Below are 17,693 nucleotides of genomic sequence, written 5' to 3' on the forward strand. Positions count from 1 at the left end.
TGAATTGGGCTTTCATATCCTAGATTTTGAAAGTGCTACATGCAGAACTTCACTAAAACAATGGTTCTGACATTTGGGTTTCATTTTTTTACTCACCCTGTACTGACCAAGAAAAGGGCCTGCAGCAACTACATGTACAATGTACAAGTACATGTACCAGTATATGCACTGACTAGTGAACCAGCAGTGGAATATTACACTTTGGATGTCATTTTTTGGTAATAGCAGGCAACCATGTCAGATCAATCAGTCAAAGGATGGAGAAGAAAATGTAGGTGGATGCCAACCTTAATTTTGACTCAAATATACCTAATTTGCATAAATTGTTAATCCCTCCCGCGTACTATATTTATTCCCATATTTGGGTATATTCTTAGTTTTTTTTTTAAAGTTTATTTTGGTGATTCTACTTACACACCCTTACTTAATTAAATAACATTTTCTTAAGCATATAAGTGACTAGCAGGCAACCATGTCAGATCAATCAGTCAAAGGATGGAGAAGGACATAGTAACGATCCAAAATGGTTACTTTAATACCCCAAAATTACGCGCATTTACCTTGTCTCCAGATATCATCAAGTAGTCTTGCCTGAACCTCAGTATTGATGAGCTTCAAATTCACCAAGTTGCTTACTGGCACAGTTGCCCTATAAAACCATATGGAAAATCATGTGAACAATGATAAAATTGTGATGTTTAGCTCAGCAAACAAAAACAGGGGGAAACAAGTTTGCTGTCCGTAATTTACTTATTAGGCCAATTGACAGACGCCTTGTTTTCCCGTTTTTTGTTTGCTGGGCTAAATATCACAACGTTATCATTGTTCACATGCGTTTCCATTAGGTTTTAATAGGGTCAATGTGCCAGTAAGCAATTTGGTGAATTTGAAGCTCATCAATACTGTGGTTTGGCAAGACTACTTAAAGATATCAGGAGACAAGGTAGATGCGCGCAACTTTTGCATATACTAGTTGTAGCCATGTTGGATCGTTACTATGTCCTCATAATTATTCAGTTACTTATATGCTTTAGGAAATGTTTTTAAAGTAAGCATATGTAAGAAGAACCACCAAAATAAAATTTCAAAAAAATAAAAAAATATTAATTATACCCAAATATGGGGGAAAATATATTACATGGCAGATATTAACGATTTATGCAAATTAGGTATATTTAGGTTCAAAATTAACGATGGCATCCACCCACATCTTGTATGTTATGGTTCAAAGAATTGATCTAGCATGGATGCCAGCTATTACCCCAAAATGCCGTGAAATTATTTTCTAGAGAACTTTTCCACATTTGGCTGGCCTACTAGACGGCCTGGTGTACTCTTGGACCTATTTCTTGGATCTATAGGCCTACATTCGTGTACACAGCCAGTGCCACAGAGACTGGTTTATTTTTCTCAATAATTTAAAAAAATTCTAAAAACAGGTGTTTACAATGTGATGTAATTTGATTTTCCTAGAATGGTATATATCAGGCTACTTTATTTGAACTTTGTCATCGTTCCTGCTAATGACTCACCATCCATCAGTCATGATCAGTGACAACAAAATCCTCCATACTGGGTTTTGTCTGTGTTTTTTTAAGACTGCATATCACCAATAAATATTTTGAATATTTTAAAGCAAACATGGCAAATGAGTCAATCGCAAGTAAACATAAGGCAAAGATAGGAGGTTACTCCACAAGCTCTGTTGGACATGGACTGCAAAACATTCAGTAATTTTCACATCTGTTTTAATATTTTGGCACCAAATTTAATCTTACTAAAATATAAATTTATTTTATTTAATTCCAATTTGTATCCCTGTTCCTTTTTTGTGAAGGGCTTCAAAGTATCTACCAACAATGATTAATATGCAAACTTAAAATGAACAACCGTAACATTGGTAACAAGGACAGCACAGCCACTAGCAAAACCACATGTATCACACGGAAGGTTTTTAAGCATCCGTAAAGAAAAAAAACTGGGATTGGGTAACATTATCAATGTCAGAGAATAGTGTATATGCTTTGAATGTGATTTAGGAAACAGATGTAATTCTGAATACATATTGCTACAAATAGGTCACTCCAGAAACTACTTTTCCAAGCTGGCATAAATACAATAAATACAAACCCTACTAGATGACAATCACCGTTCATCCTCATTGGATTGATGCCAAAATCAAAGCTGAAGAGTTAAAAGGTAATAGACAAACAATAATGGAACATTTAAGGAGGTTAGCTAGACCGTACATGAGCATGTCATTGTATGTGTAGATTGCACAAATACCTTTTGTAACTCTAACAGTGGTCGCTGAAATTCTCTGATTGCTGCCAGTCAATTGGAAATAAAGTGTCACTGGTACCACATCGCCATCGCTGGTTCCAAAAACATTGACAAGAATGGTTTCTTCTACATCCACACGGATGACATTGGGTGCAATGATGAAATACTGGGCCCTGAATCAAAATAGAAATATGTTACCTTATACACACACACACATACTAGTAATTATTACCCATTAAAATTTAAGCTATCACAACAATGACCTATCGCCGTTTGCGAGTTTAAGCCACGCCCCTTAGACAGCCCTAGACAGTAATAAGTTTGTTTGTCTCAGATTTTGCGCTTTCTGCAAATCGTGTGATTGGATAATATTTCACAAGCTGCATTGAAGCGATTCTACCACAATAGGTTCATTGAGCACTGCAGCCATTTCAAGGACACCACCCCCCAACCCCCCCCCCCCCAAAAAAAAAAATAACAGTGAAAGTTAAATTTAGAAGGAAGCAATTATCCAAGACAAATATTCTACATGCATGCATATCGAAAAAGTTCAATGTGGGGAGGCCAACCAATTGCAACACTACTGTTCATCTTTTCAAACCGTGGACGAAATATACCAGAGAACAAAAGAGAACAATATCGTCCACGATTCCCAGCACACGTCCGCGATTGGGGTCGTGCACAAAACCTACGGGAGTCTTCCTAAAAAGAGTACAAACAAAAGAATAGGACAAACAAAAGGATGTCCACGATCGACGGTGTTTACACGTTTGCCTGTTAGTGGCATGATCAGGAACGAGTTTTGTGTCAATGTGAATGTTGCATTTAACATCATCTCTTACTCACACCACAATGTATAAAATTAAAGACATCCACGGTTTCCCAAGGAATGGTTTCCCATGTATTTTGAGGACTACTGAAGAATACATCTGAATTAAAATGATCAAATATAAGTTTACAGCACTGCCAATTAGTTAACAAATTGGAGTTCACCCTGGCTCAGCCACCGAAGCATGCTAGGGTTTTCCAAACAAAGATAAATTTGGAGACTGCTAGACAGCACAGTTGGAGGAGTCCCAATAAAGAATTTTACTTCCACATACAGAGGTCACTTTCTCTTTGAATGTTTTCCTCTTTTTTTTGTGTTAAAATGAAACTGAATATAAAATTCGAATATGCTGACAAGCCACATGTACGATACCTGTCATGCCTGTATTTCAATTTTTTTTGCAGCCTTGTACATCATCTACATTATAGAGACAGATGATAATAAATTATCAATATAATGTACTAAAAGTGGTGGGTAGCCAAGTCAGGCAGGATCAAATGGAAAAGTAAGGTAGCACTTTAAATGACTAACTAAAATGAAAGTTTGCATAAGTTCAATATAATGTAGTCATGGACAATGAGATATGGCATGTCACAGTGTCTGAGAAGCCTCATGGCCAAATTGGGATTAATATACCCGGTATTGTCATAACTTTTTCTAACTACATGTACATGTATCTCCGATCACATTTTCAATGTTTGTGGTTTTCACACACCAGAACCATCAGGATGGCAATACAAGTCACGGTCAAAACCTAAATTGTAATTGGAATGTGATCTACACCACGTTATCCGTTATCTTCACAGGTTTATTACCGGTACATTTCTAGCCTGCAGGTCTTTGATAACTTATATCAAAGACCCCCAGGTTGGGGGGGGGGGGGGGGGAAGCTACATGTACATGCAAAAAACATGTGAAGAAAACTGAAAAAGTTATCTCTTCTAGGAAAACTGGTAGGTGGTTCCATGAACATTGTTGATCTGACAAGCTGAACTTTGACACCACTATGAAATGAAACTACGTGCTAATGTCACAGCTGGCATGGGGTGATTTAATTTGAAAGTTCCAGAACCAGGATGTATCCTATTTCGCACTTGCACCCAGGTGGTTCTGGACACACGCACATCCCCTTTATTGGTATAACAAGTGCACGTAATGCCGTCTTTCTCCGAATCCATATATTATTGCAAAATCCAACCCACGTGCAAGGATTGAACTTTAGGATGTCCCATACAAAAAGAGCATAGAGCAAGTATCACTAGTGGTTAGACTGGAAATGTTTTAGCAATCTAAACAAGCGTGTCAAATTTATATATTCAAACTGTTTGATCCTTCTGATGGACAAGTAACCATGAAGACAAGACAACATTACTTGTAGGAAAAATTATAAAAGAAAAATGTCATGCTTGTTAATGTTAAGACAGAATTGTGAAAATATAGGTTCGATCTGCATATTTGCAAATTAATCCTGGATTTTATCACTTAATCACACATGGGCATCGCCAGGATGGGACAAGGAGGGGGATTCCGATTGCCCCCCTCCTGCCTCTGGAAAATAAAATTTAAAAAAAAGGAAACGCAAAAAAAAAAAAGAAAAAAAAAGGAGTGAAATTTGCTATTAATTAATACACATTTAACTGCCCTGCCCACCCTTGAAAAATGATAAATTGAGAATGCTCAAAGTGCTTTACCCCCCCCCCCCCTTCAAAGCGCCCTGCAAACAGGGTGCTGGGAAGGGCTGATGAGCTGCACAGAATCTTGTGAAGGAAGTGACATATGACCTATATATATAAAGCATCTGGCTGCAGCTGTTCAAGACCGCAGTTAGCCAATGCGCGCATATCTAAAAACTTCCCATACAAATGCGCACATTCCATACCAGATGTGATTTCTTTTTCATTGTGGACCATGTGGACAAAGTTTGAGCGTCGCATAATGCAATCATTGACCCTTCGTGAATTCGAAACAGAACCTGAGCAAGTGATATGACAGGAATTGACAATTTACAACATGTATAAGTTTTACAGATTTTCGTACATTATGACGCTTTTCAAGGACAAAAAGCATTTATGAATCGGAATAAAAGAGTAATGACTCAGTCTTAAGTCTTAACAGCCGTTTCAAACCTTGCAGGGTCGTGGTCGTGATGACTTGTAAGTTGTAGGTCACAGGTCATGCAAATTCTATCCAATCAGAGAGTAAATTCAGCCCTTCCCAGCATTCTGTTTGCAGGGCGGTGGGTACGAGCGAACTTTTCCTCATGCTGCTTATTCAAGAAATACAACATGTACATCTGGACATGTATACATACCGTCGATCGCACCACGGACCGGCGTATCTCAATTTTTTTGCCAAATTGAGTTTTTGTCTTTAACGTTACTATTTCATCAAAGTGCTCATTCTCAGAAAGTTTTATTCCGATCGGAGTTCTAATTAACTAAGAATGCTAATTAGACTGTGTGGCGTATCTCTGAAAAATGAAAAATGCTGCACCACAAAGTGGCGTATCTCGATACGCCACTTTACACGCTAATTCCCATAGTGCTATGACATCACAAAGGAGCGTCAACATGAAAAATTGGAATTTAGCGTTTCACGAACTGGCGTATCTCCACATCTGGCACACGGCCACTACTACGTGCGTTGTATAACATAGGATAAATATGATAAAAATCTGTTTCACGAAGTGACGAATAACTTTGGAACTGACTTTCGTAAAAACTAAGCAACTCAGATGCACACGGATTGCACACAATAAAGTATGATAATCTATATTGTTTAATAGCAAAAACGAAACAGCTTGAATTCTTACACAGGGAGTATATGGAATGAGCCTACAAAATAATGACCAACTTTAAATCGGTTTTTCTCGAAACACAAAAAAATGCGATACGTCGGTTCGTGTTGCAACCGACGATATTACGTACACATTTTTGAGAATATGGAAGTCCAAAATGTTGGCGTATGTACATGTACCTGTACCAGTATACTTTGTACCTTGAGGCTTAACTTTTTTTATATGGGTTCAGCTGCTTTAATCTATTCAAACAACTGTGGCAAGTTAAGTCTAGGTGTGAAATGGACAAATGTAAAGTGCTAGCCTTAAATTTGGTACAGAATTCCACTAAGTCGCAGCATTTTAAGGATGGACATGCATGTGTAGTTGAGTCCATCACAAGTCAGTCACAAGAAACAGTGACAGCAACAAAGGTTTATGCCTTTATAAAAGTTCTGTTGTAAAGCTTGTGATTTGAATGTGGAGGGCTTGTCATGGACTGGACTGCATCCCTGCAGTGCAGAATTTTTCAACTGTGGGGCATGGAGTATGATCACGTCCCACAGGACCAATAGGTCAGCTTGTTTACACCATGTTTATACACTGTTGATCTTAGACAACAGAGCTGTGCCACTCAAAAACGGCTCAGGGCAAGGACAGATAAGTAAAACATGTTGGTGGGAAACCTATGTGTGTGCCATCTGATGTGGGTGGTTTGCAAATGTTGATGTTAGGCCTATCCCTAATTTTTGTTTGTAACCTGTACCACTTCATACCTGGTACCACATGCTGAATAGTGTTCAAAGACTTTAGTCAGGCATGCAACTGGGAATTTAGAAGAAAAAAAAGGGGGAAATCAAATTCCAAAGGACACAAGACTTTGTACAAACAGTGTTTTCAAGTTGTAATGGCAGTCGTGAGAATTAAAAAACGAGAAATCAGGCGATACAAGGAAAAGTTGCATGCCTGTTTAGTGAACTTATTAAAGAAATTAGAAATATAAACGTACTTGTTTTGGAGAAAATGAAGTGTACCCTTCTTCATTCTTCAACTAGTTTGCTTAAATTTTTCTTGGTTAATTTTTACTAAATTCTACCCGTCATGCTTTGTTTTATAGGTCACTTCCCAATGCCTATGAGCATGATGAGGGTCAAATCTAGCGAATCAGCCTTAAGTTTTAGCCACCCTCTTTAACTTCATGAACTTTGTGTACATTTAACGTCGAAATACATTTAACATGTTTAATGTCAAAATGCCATTTCCAAGTTGGTTCATGTTTAATTCTTGATGGAAACTTGCCAATCCCCCTCCCCCCCCAAAAAAAAAAATGCTGTAGAAGGTGACCACTGTGTGGCTGGAATCACAACTAGCTCGATTTTTCAGGACAAACTTGTGACCCCCGAAATTCGTTTTTTGCATGGTTCTCGCAAGAATAACACATAAACGCTCAGTTATTAACACTGGTTGTGTGCACGTATATAAATTACATACTTTTAAATGCTCTTTCCATTGAATAACATCATGACCGTCTTGTTTAAAGCGTGTTTTGTAGCCCATTTGGGTGTATTCCAGGCCGTAATACCCCTTTATGATATTACCATAGAGGAATAAAAAATATGAGATTTAACAAAGCAAACAATCAGTTCAATTGCTTCTACATAATGAACAGAAAGAACCATACAGATATTAAACAACAGACCAAGACTGAAAACTGACATGACTGAACTGTCTGTTTTACTGTTTTACTTACTCTGCTTGTGCAACTGCCAGCATGTGCAGGACTGCACAGAAGAACACCAACATGAACATCTTGAGTGTTCTTTGGTTTTGGTCTTGCTTTTCTCTCTTGGAATCCCAGTTGATGATCAGTGAACACTGCTGAACTTTCTAAAAAAAGCACCAGAATTTAATAATACACCGAGGTTCCTGCACCACCCTCTGAGTGGTCTGAAGAAAGTACTGTCCTTGCTATACTGTACTGGTGTCCTTTCTCTATGGTCCAAGCCAGTAAATCTCTTAGAGTAAGTAACAAAGGCTGAACATCAGACACTGCACTCTGTAAAGCCAGTGCACTATTAATCTTCTGTCAGTCTATTTCACGCAGCATTAAGTCCAAGGATGAATCCTGGTTTTATGTGCTTTGGCAATTCGCTCAGAGGGGGGCATTATTTATACCACTTGGGCACTGGGTCAAATTTCACTGACATCACCAGCCTTTTGGGGGATAAGTCTGGGAAAACAGGAAGTGGACTAATGCTATCTTTCTAATAGGGGTGATCTTATTTATTGTGGCAATGATCATGCAGAAATGAATCCTGTTTCTGTGGTGAGTTTGATGATGTGCCAAGAGTAATAATGTTAAATAAACTCTGATACTAAAAACATGATATTTTACAAGGACAAAACTGTGGTAACACAGAGACCTGTACTCGTACCTCAATCTGTTCAAGTTGACTCACCCAAAGTAGCAAATGGCCGCACCTGTGAAGTCACTTTGATGACGTCTAGCCTGAAGCCTTCTCAAGTAATCTTGAAGTTCTTGACATTAGGAGAAGCCTTGAAACTTCAGTGGTTGACTAATGGTTGCCTTGGTTTTTCCTTTATTTACTGATATGACATCATATCTATTTTTAAACTAGTTGAGTTGCATGTGCCATGGAATCTCCCGGCAGTTTGATGGCAGATCCAGTGTGTTTATTTTAGCCATGTTTCAAATGAAATGAAATGGATCTGATGAAAACATCACTTTTTTATTTCATTTGTGCACTTTTTTTATTGGAAAATTTAATGAATACATTGTTTTCTTTCTCTCCAATCAAAATTTACAAAAACAAAATGTATGTGAAGTTTCTGACAAAAAGGAGACTTTGCCCTTTTATTGTAAAATGTTTCCTATTTTTTTTCCCTTGGCCGTTAATTCTTTCTTCACTGTTGGAATAAGTTAAACCAAACTTTAAGATGCCCCCAAAATTGCTGTTTGTGACACAATATCTAGCCAACTTAGGTCAAACGGGCAAAGAGTCCAGTAAAATAAAATTTAACATGTATGGACAACTGTATATCATGGGATATCATGAATACAAGAGCATGAGTTTGCAGGTTCAATATACCAGTACCATAGATTCTGTTCCTTGCCAGGCATGCTCTATGCTCTATGCAGGTTCAATACAGCAATATTTTCAAAGATATATACATGTATATATATACATGTATATAAATATAACAAAAGCATTGTACACACACTGCACAGTGCACAAGACATCCATTTCAAGAGAAAACCATAAAACAGTTTATTCATATTATAACTAATTGGCAACATTTCTCCTGGGTCACAATACCTTAAATGAGGCACTCTTTATACAGTGTAATTTTTCTATTAAAAACCATTCTCCGACTACTCAGGCCAACCTTGTTAGTTGTGACAAGTTACAACACACAACAGTCAGCGACTGGGTTTTCAGTATCAAGCTGCGCCTGAGCTACATACCAGCTGCCCATTTTCTGCAACCTGCGATGATATTAAGATGATTGGCATCAGTTGGCGCTTACAAAAACAAAAAACAAAAAACCAAGTAGTTGCAGTAGTAGAACAATTTGAACTTCTGCGATGCAACATAATGCTTTCATCCCATTGTATTGAATTGTATTGTATTCGTAATGTATTGTATTTGTTTATATATACATGTTTGTAGTCATTTTTTATTGTATGCAGGGCCTCAATGGAAACAAGTTTTAAACTGTTTGGGCATACCCTGGGTAAAGAAATGTAATAAATAAACACATTCCTGGGAATCAATTGCAGTCGACCTGTGTGAAGTTACAACGTCATGCGCGCATCGGGATCATCTATTTCACTATGAATTGTCGTCGCGTTGTGGGTGACATGAACATGGTTGCGATTATTCTGTGCCAAGATGCCACTTGCTCCACAGTAACCAAATGAGTTCTGAGTTGTGTGACCTGACTTTTGTGCTTGATGCCGATGGTTCCGTCGCGGCGCAAGTAAATCGCAGGTCGACCTGAGGCCGGCTTTAGATGTACACATGGCTCTATCTGCTAACCCCGGAACTCCGATCGTGCTTACAATCACCACAACTTGAAGGTGCTTATACTTTAAGCCATCATTCTGTGCCATCCTTGTTACCACAGAATTCTTAGTTACTTACGGGATGTTTTTATGCATACAACCAATTTTTCTTGCTAACCCATAAAATACGATAACATTCAGAATGTTCTGCTACCGGTACATTTACATGAAAGCATAGTGGGCGACTTTTTGATAACAGTAGTATAGGCCATGATTTAGGGCCCAATATTTAGTATTAATTGAATGCATTAGATTACCGGACTAAATAAACATTAGTGGTGGATTAGTGTACACACTTCCTTCACAAGAAGGAACATTTTTAGTTTTTACTGAACAGCAGAAAATGTCACCTACATTGTCTTTCCATACAATTTTGCCCAACCGGTTTTAATACGCAGGGAGATATGTAAGTACATGTACATGTCGGGGTGATGTAAATCAAATTAGGTTTAGCCCTTCACTGACGTATAAACACTGCATACTCAGTGTGTTACCTCCCGAGTGAAAGTTTGAAAATATCACTCGGGTGGGACTCGAACCCACGACCTCCTGCTTTCTAGTGCAGATGTCTTAACACTGGACCACCGAGCTAATGGGATTAATTAGATTTTGTAGAATAAGGCTTCCATTTTTCCAAATGCTTATTACCCCCCCCACCCCTAATTTGATTTACTTTCAGCTCATTGTTGAAAGACATTTTTTTCCAAAAGTCCACGCGATATTTAAAAAAAAAAGGGCTTAATAGGGCAAGACTAAGAGGCATTTTTGAGTAGAAATTAAACCTAGCTATTTTACCTAATTCGGGGGTGCTGACTCCGATGGATACCAAGCTGGATTGTTCAAGGAAAAATGCCTAATTTGCATAAATCTTTAATACCTGTCATGTAATATATTTGTTCCCATTTTTGGGTATATTTTTTTATTACCTCAGTCGTCGAACGATTAAGGTACTGTATTTCAGTCGTTTCTTTCTTCTTCTTCTTCTTTCCAATTATCAGGTGACCAAAAGCAGTCACATGATCAAATTTATCAAACTTTTGAAATTGCAATAACTCAAACTATTCAGCCGATTTCAAACAAACTAATCAAATGAAATCTGGACACGTGCCCTACCTAGCCACGTTCATAAAATCTGGCCAATGGTCATCTGATGGTCACTAGTGGTCATTTAATGAAAATCTACAAAATGCTTCTTCTCCCACAGTTTTGACCGAATTAATGTAAAACTTGGTCAGTTACATCGTTGGACCTGCCTCATAAAGGGTGTTCACAGAATTTAGCCAGTGGTCACCTAACGGGCAGTAAGGGTCATTTTATGAAAAAGTACAAAATGCTGTTTTACAATTTAAATCTTTGCAGTCCTGTTAAGTGTATGGACGAGGTTGCAAGTCTCCTAGAGATGACAACATCGGCTTCTGCAACAAGATGATGGCAAATGAGACCTACATGTACCCCCACTTTGTTTATGGCACCAGAACAAAGGAAATCTTTAATGCAGACAAAGTGCTGAGTGTTCTAGACTGGGAGTCCGATTTCTCACAGACGAGTGTCAAGGGCAAACCCTACTCTGCCCAAGATTCATGCTTCATTAGTGTCCTGGAGGCCGGTGTACAGAAGCGATCAGACGGTCATTATGAATATGAGATGCCACTGCCATTAAAGTGTGATAACATCACCTTGCCACGTAACAGAGATCTTGCCTTGAAGTGATGGAACCAGCTCAAGGCACAGTTCAAGAAAACCCCAAGTTCCTGGCAGATTACCAAGATTTCATGGACGAAGTTATAACGGACTGTGCCAAGAGAGTTCCACCTGGGCGTCTTCATGTTGAAGATGGCCAGGTGAACTATGTTCCACATACGGGTGTGTACCACCCCAAGAAACCAGGCAAGATTCGTGTGGTCTTTGACTTTTCAGCACAGTATGCAGGCGTTGCTCTCAATGATCACCTGCTGCAAGGTCCCGATATGATTAATGGGCTGCTTGGAGTTCTTTGCAGATTTTGTGAGGAAGAAGTAGCCTTCATGACTGACATCAAGGGAATGTTCCACCAGTTTCATGTGTCAGAAGAGAACCGAGATCTCCCCAGGTTTCTTTGGTGGGAAAATAGCGACCTGCTGATGCTGCCAGCTCACCTGGATGTGCCATCTTCGGACTCAGGCGAGCTGCCGATGATGGAGAAGATGAGTTTGGATCACCTGCAGCAAACTTCATCAGGAGAGACTTTTATGTCGATGATGGTTTGAAGTCGGTTTCAACAGTCGATGAAGCAGTTGGTCTGAATAAAGCTAGTCAAGGTATTTGTGCAAGAGCAGGCCTGAAGTTGCATGAGGTGATGTCGAACAAAAAGGCTGTGATAGAGGCTATTCCTCCCGATGATAGAGCCAAAGGTTTGAAGGAACTCGACCTCAAGATTTACCCCCTGCCAATAGAGAGAGCCCTTGGGGTCACATGGTGTATTGAAAGTGACACCTTTCAGTTTCGGATTGAGCTTCGAGACCGCCCCTTCACAAGGCGAGGTGTCTACAGTAAGCTCTATATATGATCCAAATGGTCACATAAAAGATGGAAATGAAACAAGTGATAATGGTCATGATCAAAATGATAACATTAAAACACATCAGCACCTTTGTACTCCTTTTTGCATCCAGTTGATTTCGCTCAATATGTTGCCGACAAGCATGATACAACAAGAAGGCAGTAAACCCGAGGAAGTCCTAAAAATGGAAGCAAAGTGTTTTCCTGCTGAATTCCCAGATGGTTTTAAATACATATATGCTGTTGACACAGACCCCAAAGTTTCACCATCCCGATACTTCAACTCTGGCCTACATGTACATGTATTCTCAGCAGACAACCGATTTGCAAGAAAACCCGAGTACATATTCTTTGCTCTGTACACTACAGAAGTACACCAGATCCATTCAAACATATCTTTTGCTCTTCGCATTGGTTCTACACACACTGCAGATGGCAAAGAAATCACATTTAAGAAGTAATGATGAAGTCAAACAACTGATCAAAAGAGATGAAGGATAAATAGATTCTTGACTCAAATAAGAGGCACACCTGCCTATTGGGAAAAGTCAAAGAGAGATCTATTTGCCATGATTCGACCAGTCTAGTGGTTGCGAATGTTTCAAAAAAGAGTACACACTTTTATTAATGATGTGATTCTATCCAAAGCCAATCCAATCGGCAAAGTTGAGGACCACTATTACAGGACAGAGTTTTAACAAAGAGGCTGGTCTCATATCCACATGGTTGTTTGGGTTAAAGATGCCCCAAAGTTCAATGAAGATCCTGACGATGAGGTCATAGAATTTGTTGATAAGTGTTCTTGTGAAACTCCACCTGAAGAAGACACAGAATTGCATGAGATAGTGACAAGTGTACAAGTTCACAGCAAGAACCACACAAAGTCATGTCGGAAAACTGGACAGGTCTGTCGATACCACTTCCCCAGGCCACCAAGTAACAGAACATTCATCTGCTCACCGAAACAAGATGTAGATCTATGCAGAACTGCATAAAGACCATAACAACTCCAAAACTGTCCTTCAACAAAGAATGGAAGAAGAGGCAAAGGCAAAAGAGACAATGAAAACAATTTGGGAACTACTTCAAAATGACGAGATAAGTCTGACAGACTTTGATCAAGTTCTAGAACAAGCCAAAACTACTCAATCCAAATTTGAAGAATCAGTACAACTTCTATTAAAAAGGGAGACAATGTATCTCAGACGCCATGTCACTGACCAATGGATCAACAATTACAATCCACATCTGATCCGATGCTGGAATGGTAACATGGACATTCAATATGTGCTACATGTAGATCCTTATGCATGTGTCATGTACATTGTATCCTACATTACTAAAGCAGAGAGAGAAATGGGCGACTTGTTGAGAAATGCACAAAGAGAAGCAACTGAGGGAAATATGGATGCTGTACAACAGTTGAGAAAACCTGGAAGTCTCTACCTGCAAAACAGAGAAATACATGTAAGCGTCATGAGAGCTATTTACCTAACATGTAGCATGCCTTTGAAAAAAGCACACGGAATATCATCTTCTTGCAAACTGATTTAAATTGGCAAAAGCTATCATTGCCTCTACAGGTGCTCAAAGCTCATGCAGGAAAGTCCGACCAAGTTTTGTACACAACACAAATTGAGAAATATCTTGCAAGACCACACACAACGAAATACGAGACCATGTGCATACCAACATTTTTCTCAACTCACTATCAGGTGTCAAACAAATCCAACAGCACAGGTTTACATGAATCAGATGAGGAATCAGGTGAAACGGATGAAGATTTAGATTCAGAACCACAACAACAGTCAGATAAACCCACTGCCAAAATCCACTATGTCACAACAGACGATCAGAAAAGTACACACAGCAAAGCCAATCTGCCAATTCACCTGCAACATAACCTTGGACAAATGAAAGAAAGAAAACAAAAGCCAGCAGTCATCCCATACCCAAGAGTAGCAGTGAAGAAAGACAGCGAAAAATATCATATGAATATGTTACGCTATATTTACCCCATTGGATCGAAAATATCAAACCTGAGGAATATGCCACCTATGAAAGTTACCATCTTACAGGCTGCACAATCATCAATCAGAAGAGAGTACCAGTCAGACAAATAGTTCAACAAAACATGAAGTACCTTGAACCAGCAAATGATGAATTTGACAATGCGTGGGAAGCACGAAAAGAAGCAGCAGACATTCAAGATGTTTGGGCAGCTATAGCTCCACAAAACGAGCAGCAATGTCTCGACGACAAGTTACAGGATGTTAGATGTGATGATTCAGATGATGATTTCACTTTCATAGAAATACCAGGCCTTCAGCCATCAGTGACACCTCAACCTTCGTGCCACATTGAAACATGTACTCCAGACATCACTGAGGAACAAGCATACTCAATGATGAGACAGCTGAATGACAAGCAACGTCAACTATTCAACCATGTTAGCAATTGGTGCAACAAAAAAGCTAAAGATATCACCTTACTACCATTTCACATATTTCTTACTGGTGGAGCTGGAACTGGCAAGTCACATGTCATTAAATGTATCAAATACTATGCCCAAAAAGAATTTTCACCAATGACAGAATCTGCTGATGATGTAACAGTGTTGTTGGTTGCCCATAGAGGAACGGCTGCATTCAATATATTGGGGGAAACAATATGTTCCATTTTTAAGATTGGCATTAAACTATCGAAAGATTACAAGCCCCTTGGTGAAAAGTCGTTAAACACACTACGAACAAAGTTTCAACATCTTCAACTTGTCATCATTGATGAAATCTCCATGGTGAGCTCAACGATGCTACAATGTGGACGACTACAGCAACTCAAAGGAACTTCTAACACAACATATTTTGGCAATATTTCCATCTTAGCTGTAGGAGATTTCCACCAGCTACCACCAATCAGTCCACCCACACCACTGTGCTTTACAGATCCTGAAATATTGAAAGATTTATGGAACTGTCCGTAACCTGAAAATCAAAGAGGAAGGCAAAACAATGCAGCTGGTATTGTGGAATGCAAAGAGCACATTACCAGTGAAGCTGGGAGACAAAATCAGATGCACTCACGTCAAATGCCAGCACAACACTCACCTCCATGACCTTTCTTTGTCATCAACTCGCACCAACATTCAGGTAATCAAATATAGTCTTCTTTTGCTCAATATCAACAATGTCAAATGATAGTACACTATGACCTCGCTTTCATTTACTTTGGTATGTTTTACAAAACATCAGAATTACATAGCATGCTAGTACATGCACAATTTGCTTAAAACTTACCACTACCGGCACCAAACAAATCTCCCTAGTCTGTCCAGCAGTATGCACAAAACACATCCATCTAAACATTACATTTGTTTGCAGCCTTCAGCACAAACTTGAAGATAATTGCTTTTATAATTCTGTATTTTATTCTCTGCAATTCTCTCATAAATCAACATCATCTTCATTTTCTTTTCTAGCTGTATACATGAATTAGCAAGCACAAGAACAACAGGCTTAATATTTTAACTACAAATCTCTCAAGCAACTCTCATGTTCTATACATGTATCTTCATCAAACAGATGGAAAATGCTCTCTGTGGAAGATCTACTATAATCAGTATAGACACTGATGATGCTACACCACCCAATGGGTACATCGACATAGTCATTGAAACCGATGAAGAGTGCAGAGACCTCACAATCAACAAAAGTCTCATACAGCTATTTTTCCAAACAGATCTAGCAGACATCATCAAGATGACAGCCAAATAAATACTTATTCCAGCTAGAAATCAGCGACATCATCGACATAACATGCATTAAGTCCAAACAAGAGTGACTAACTAGAGGGGAAACCCAGTGAATGCATGCACCATATTTTTAAAACAGGAATCAAACATGTTTTATTCCTGCTTTTCATAAAAAGGATCCTGTTTTCTAGGAACCTGTTGGAAAACTGTTTTCTTGTACCCTGTTTTTAGCTGTTCCAAATACCATCAAATTAAAACATGTTTTTTTACAAACATGTTTGCACCAGGATCAAAACATGTTTCAGTACGGCAGATTGGTAATGAGATGGTTCACTTTTATGATAAAGACATGGAATTTCCCACACAGTCAGGGTATGTCATGACAAAGATATTTGGCTATGGAGTTATCCCAGATTTGTACTTTGAAAAAAAAATAGGTACACAGCCTGTCCCCCCAAAAATGCTGCAAGCAGAAATGGGCTCTGTGTCCTTGGAATATTGAAAAATGTTTCATGATGCTTATATAATGTAAGTACACGACTCGAATACATTAACTTCAAAGCCCATGCACATGATGCCAGAAAATCAAAACTCAGGAATAATCCTGCTACATGTATTATGCAATAAATGTTCACACCTGTATAATCTTCTTTGAAGTTGGATTTGAACAGGTGACATGTCTTGTCATGTCATTATTAGGCTTTAAACAATGCAGAAAGTGGCACAAATTGACTTTTGAGTGTTTGTGTTCGACATGCCATATCTCTGCTTTGACAGGAGCAAAAAAGGTGAAACAAGCAGCATTTGAAAGCTGAATATCCCTTGACTATTTTATTCCTGTTATAAACTTGTTAACAGTTTAAAGTGTTTAAACTGTTGTATTTTGTATGTTGTACATGTTTCCATCTTTTTCCACTAAGCCAACGTAATGCATATTTTTTTTTTACTGTAAACAAATCATGTGCTGATGATCATGGAAACACTCATTCGAACTGCTTAATTGCTGGACGGGTACCGGGTACATGTATATTAAACACAGAGTTGTAATGACTTGAGTCAATGACTCGACTCAAGTCCGACTCGAGTCACAATTTTTGGTGACTTGACTCGAGTCCCTAAGGGCAAATGACTCGACTCGACTCGAGTCACTGCGAGCAAATGACTCGACTCGACTCGAGTCCCTCATCAGAATGACTCGACTCGACGCGAGGAAGGCTAATGAGACTCGAGTCCCAAAAATAAAAGCAAAACTTTGCGAAAAAATATTTGCAATGACTTACGCCGGTCCCTGTTTTTGTTCACGTCACGTTGGAATGTTCGCGAATAATGTATACATACATACGTGGTTTGATCAGTGTCCCCATTAGTTGAAAGACGATCAGCTGGCACCCCCTTTTTTATTAAGAGGCAAATGTGGTGTCTCCAAATG

At 38.8% G+C, this 17,693-nt stretch overlaps 1 protein-coding gene across 2 annotated transcripts in view; it reads right to left on the reverse strand.

Annotated features, from left to right (window-relative positions):
• LOC119720601 (complement C3-like) overlaps positions 1-10,642 on the reverse strand; it is a 55,191-nt gene extending 44,549 nt beyond the window's left edge. Inside the window, exons 1-4 of one of the 2 annotated variants that reach the window (XM_038190335.1) lie at positions 9,376-10,642; positions 8,348-8,495; positions 7,639-7,775; positions 2,287-2,456 (exon numbers count right to left, since the gene is read on the reverse strand). In XM_038190335.1, coding sequence (XP_038046263.1) covers positions 2,287-2,456; positions 7,639-7,697 — 229 coding nt within the window. In that variant the 5' untranslated portion in view covers positions 7,698-7,775; positions 8,348-8,495; positions 9,376-10,642. Of the gene's footprint in view, positions 1-2,286; positions 2,457-7,638; positions 7,776-8,347; positions 8,543-9,375 lie in introns of those variants that run through there. The other variant, XM_038190334.1, reaches the window with a different exon arrangement.
• Between the last annotated feature and the right edge of the window lie 7,051 nt (positions 10,643-17,693).

Source organism: Patiria miniata, unplaced genomic scaffold (genome assembly GCF_015706575.1).
Source record: "Patiria miniata isolate m_02_andy unplaced genomic scaffold, ASM1570657v1 HiC_scaffold_9, whole genome shotgun sequence".
Lineage (NCBI taxonomy): Eukaryota > Metazoa > Echinodermata > Asteroidea > Valvatida > Asterinidae > Patiria > Patiria miniata.